This window comes from Propithecus coquereli, unplaced genomic scaffold (genome assembly GCF_000956105.1).
Source record: "Propithecus coquereli isolate 6110/MARCELLA unplaced genomic scaffold, Pcoq_1.0 Scaffold1055, whole genome shotgun sequence".
NCBI lineage: Eukaryota > Metazoa > Chordata > Mammalia > Primates > Indriidae > Propithecus > Propithecus coquereli.
In genome coordinates, this window is record NW_012134470.1 from 35,213 (window position 1) to 36,902 (window position 1,690).

The 1,690-nt window shown below is 52.1% G+C and overlaps 1 protein-coding gene across 1 annotated transcript in view; it reads right to left on the reverse strand.

Moving 5' to 3' along the window:
• Positions 1 to 847, reverse strand: part of LOC105811898 (liver carboxylesterase 1-like) — a 30,225-nt gene extending 29,378 nt beyond the window's left edge. Inside the window, exon 1 of the mRNA XM_012646193.1 lies at positions 674 to 847. Within this exon, the coding sequence (XP_012501647.1) occupies positions 674 to 725 (52 nt within the window). The 5' untranslated portion in view covers positions 726 to 847. The remainder of the gene's footprint in view (positions 1 to 673) is intronic.
• Between the last annotated feature and the right edge of the window lie 843 nt (positions 848 to 1,690).

Below are 1,690 nucleotides of genomic sequence, written 5' to 3' on the forward strand. Positions count from 1 at the left end.
GTAACAAACTGCCTTTTCAATGGCAATTGGCTCCTCATACACTGCCCTGACCACACCTCGAATGTTCTACCAGTGCACCCGTAACAACACCCCTTCCTTTATCCATCCCTTTCCCACACTTCTCTGTACCAGGCACTGTCCCAAGTGCTTTAGAAACATCCCATGTCATCCCCGCAGCAGCCCAATGAGGTAGGCACTGTCGGCATCCCTACATTAGAGACGGGGTAACCGAAGCACAGAATGGTTAAGTCCCTTGCCTAGGGACACACAGCTAGGAAGTGCTGAGCTGGGATTCCAACCCAGCACTCAGGCTCCAGGGTCCTTGCTCTTAGTATGCTGCTATGTCACTCTCATATCTGGCCATATCTGGACTAATATCAAAGAAGAGATTAAGCTCAGCTCCCACATTCCTCATGTGTGAGGCGTTAGGGGAGCCGTCGCCCTCCTGCCTGAGGCACATGCCGTGCAGCTGGGGTCTCAGGGTGTTTCTCCTCCCCACGCAGGCTGGGGCCAACGGGGCTCTGCTGCTCCAAGGCCAAGGCCAAATCTGGATCGCGCCCCTCTGCAGAACCAGACCTGTAGTGCCTTTTCTCTATACCCGTCCCCACCCACCTCGGCCCGGGACAAGGATTTCCAAAGACACCCTCGATATCCGTATTTCAGAAGAACTCACCCCAAGCTCTGGAAGCAGCGAGAGTGGCCAGGAACAGAGCACAGAGCCACATTGTGGAAGGGCAGCAGCTCCCAGGGCCTGGGAGATCTTGATGCCCCTCAGAGATGCTGCGCCTTCCTGCCCCAGAGCCTGAGCCCCCGCAGCCCAGTGATCTATTCAGGGATAACAGGAAAGCTCTTTGCACTTCCACACGTCCCCTCTGGCATTTATTGGAACCTCCAAGCCACGCCCACTCAGTTTAGCCCCTTTTATGTAAACGGTCCAGACTGAACTCTGAGATTACACTTAGCCACTAACTTGCCAAACAACTTGTTACATAAGGGTTTCTCCTTTGTGGGACTCTAACCTTAGTGGGCTGGGAGCTTCCCAAAGGAGGAACAAGTAGGCAGATGCCTTCAGGCAAGGCGGAGCTTCAGTGTCGGGTCCCCAGAACAGGCTCAGAAATATTCACAGCAACTCACAGCCCCACAACTGCTCAGCTGGGCAACTTAGGACACATCTCTTAGCTTCCCTGGCCTTGTATTTCACAGAGTTCTAGCCTCTCAAGTTTGGAAGCGATTTTAAATTCCATCTAGTCTCCTTTCTGATGCCTAAAGTTACTTTACAATTTTCCTGCCAATTGACCCAGCCTCTTGTATCAGAGAACTCATTACCTCTCAAAGCAGGGACTTTTGGACAGAAGGAAAAATAAACTCCATCTCTCCACAGTCCCTGGCTGGCTATAACCACCCATCCATGCATCCATTCAGTCTTTGAACATTTACCACAACGCCCGACACGTGGCTGGGTGTCATGGATACACAGGTAAACTCAAGACATGGGTAACCTTACCAAGGAGCTCACCATTAGTTGATAAGACAGATGTGTGTGTGGTGGGGGGGTTGCGATGCCTGGGAAAGCACCAAACTGGGGGATACAAAGTGCTCTGGGTACACCTGGGAAAGTGTCATCTACAAACTGCTGGGGACACAAGGGAGACGCTCAAAGCCTCTTTCATGGGATCATCAAATGTCCAAC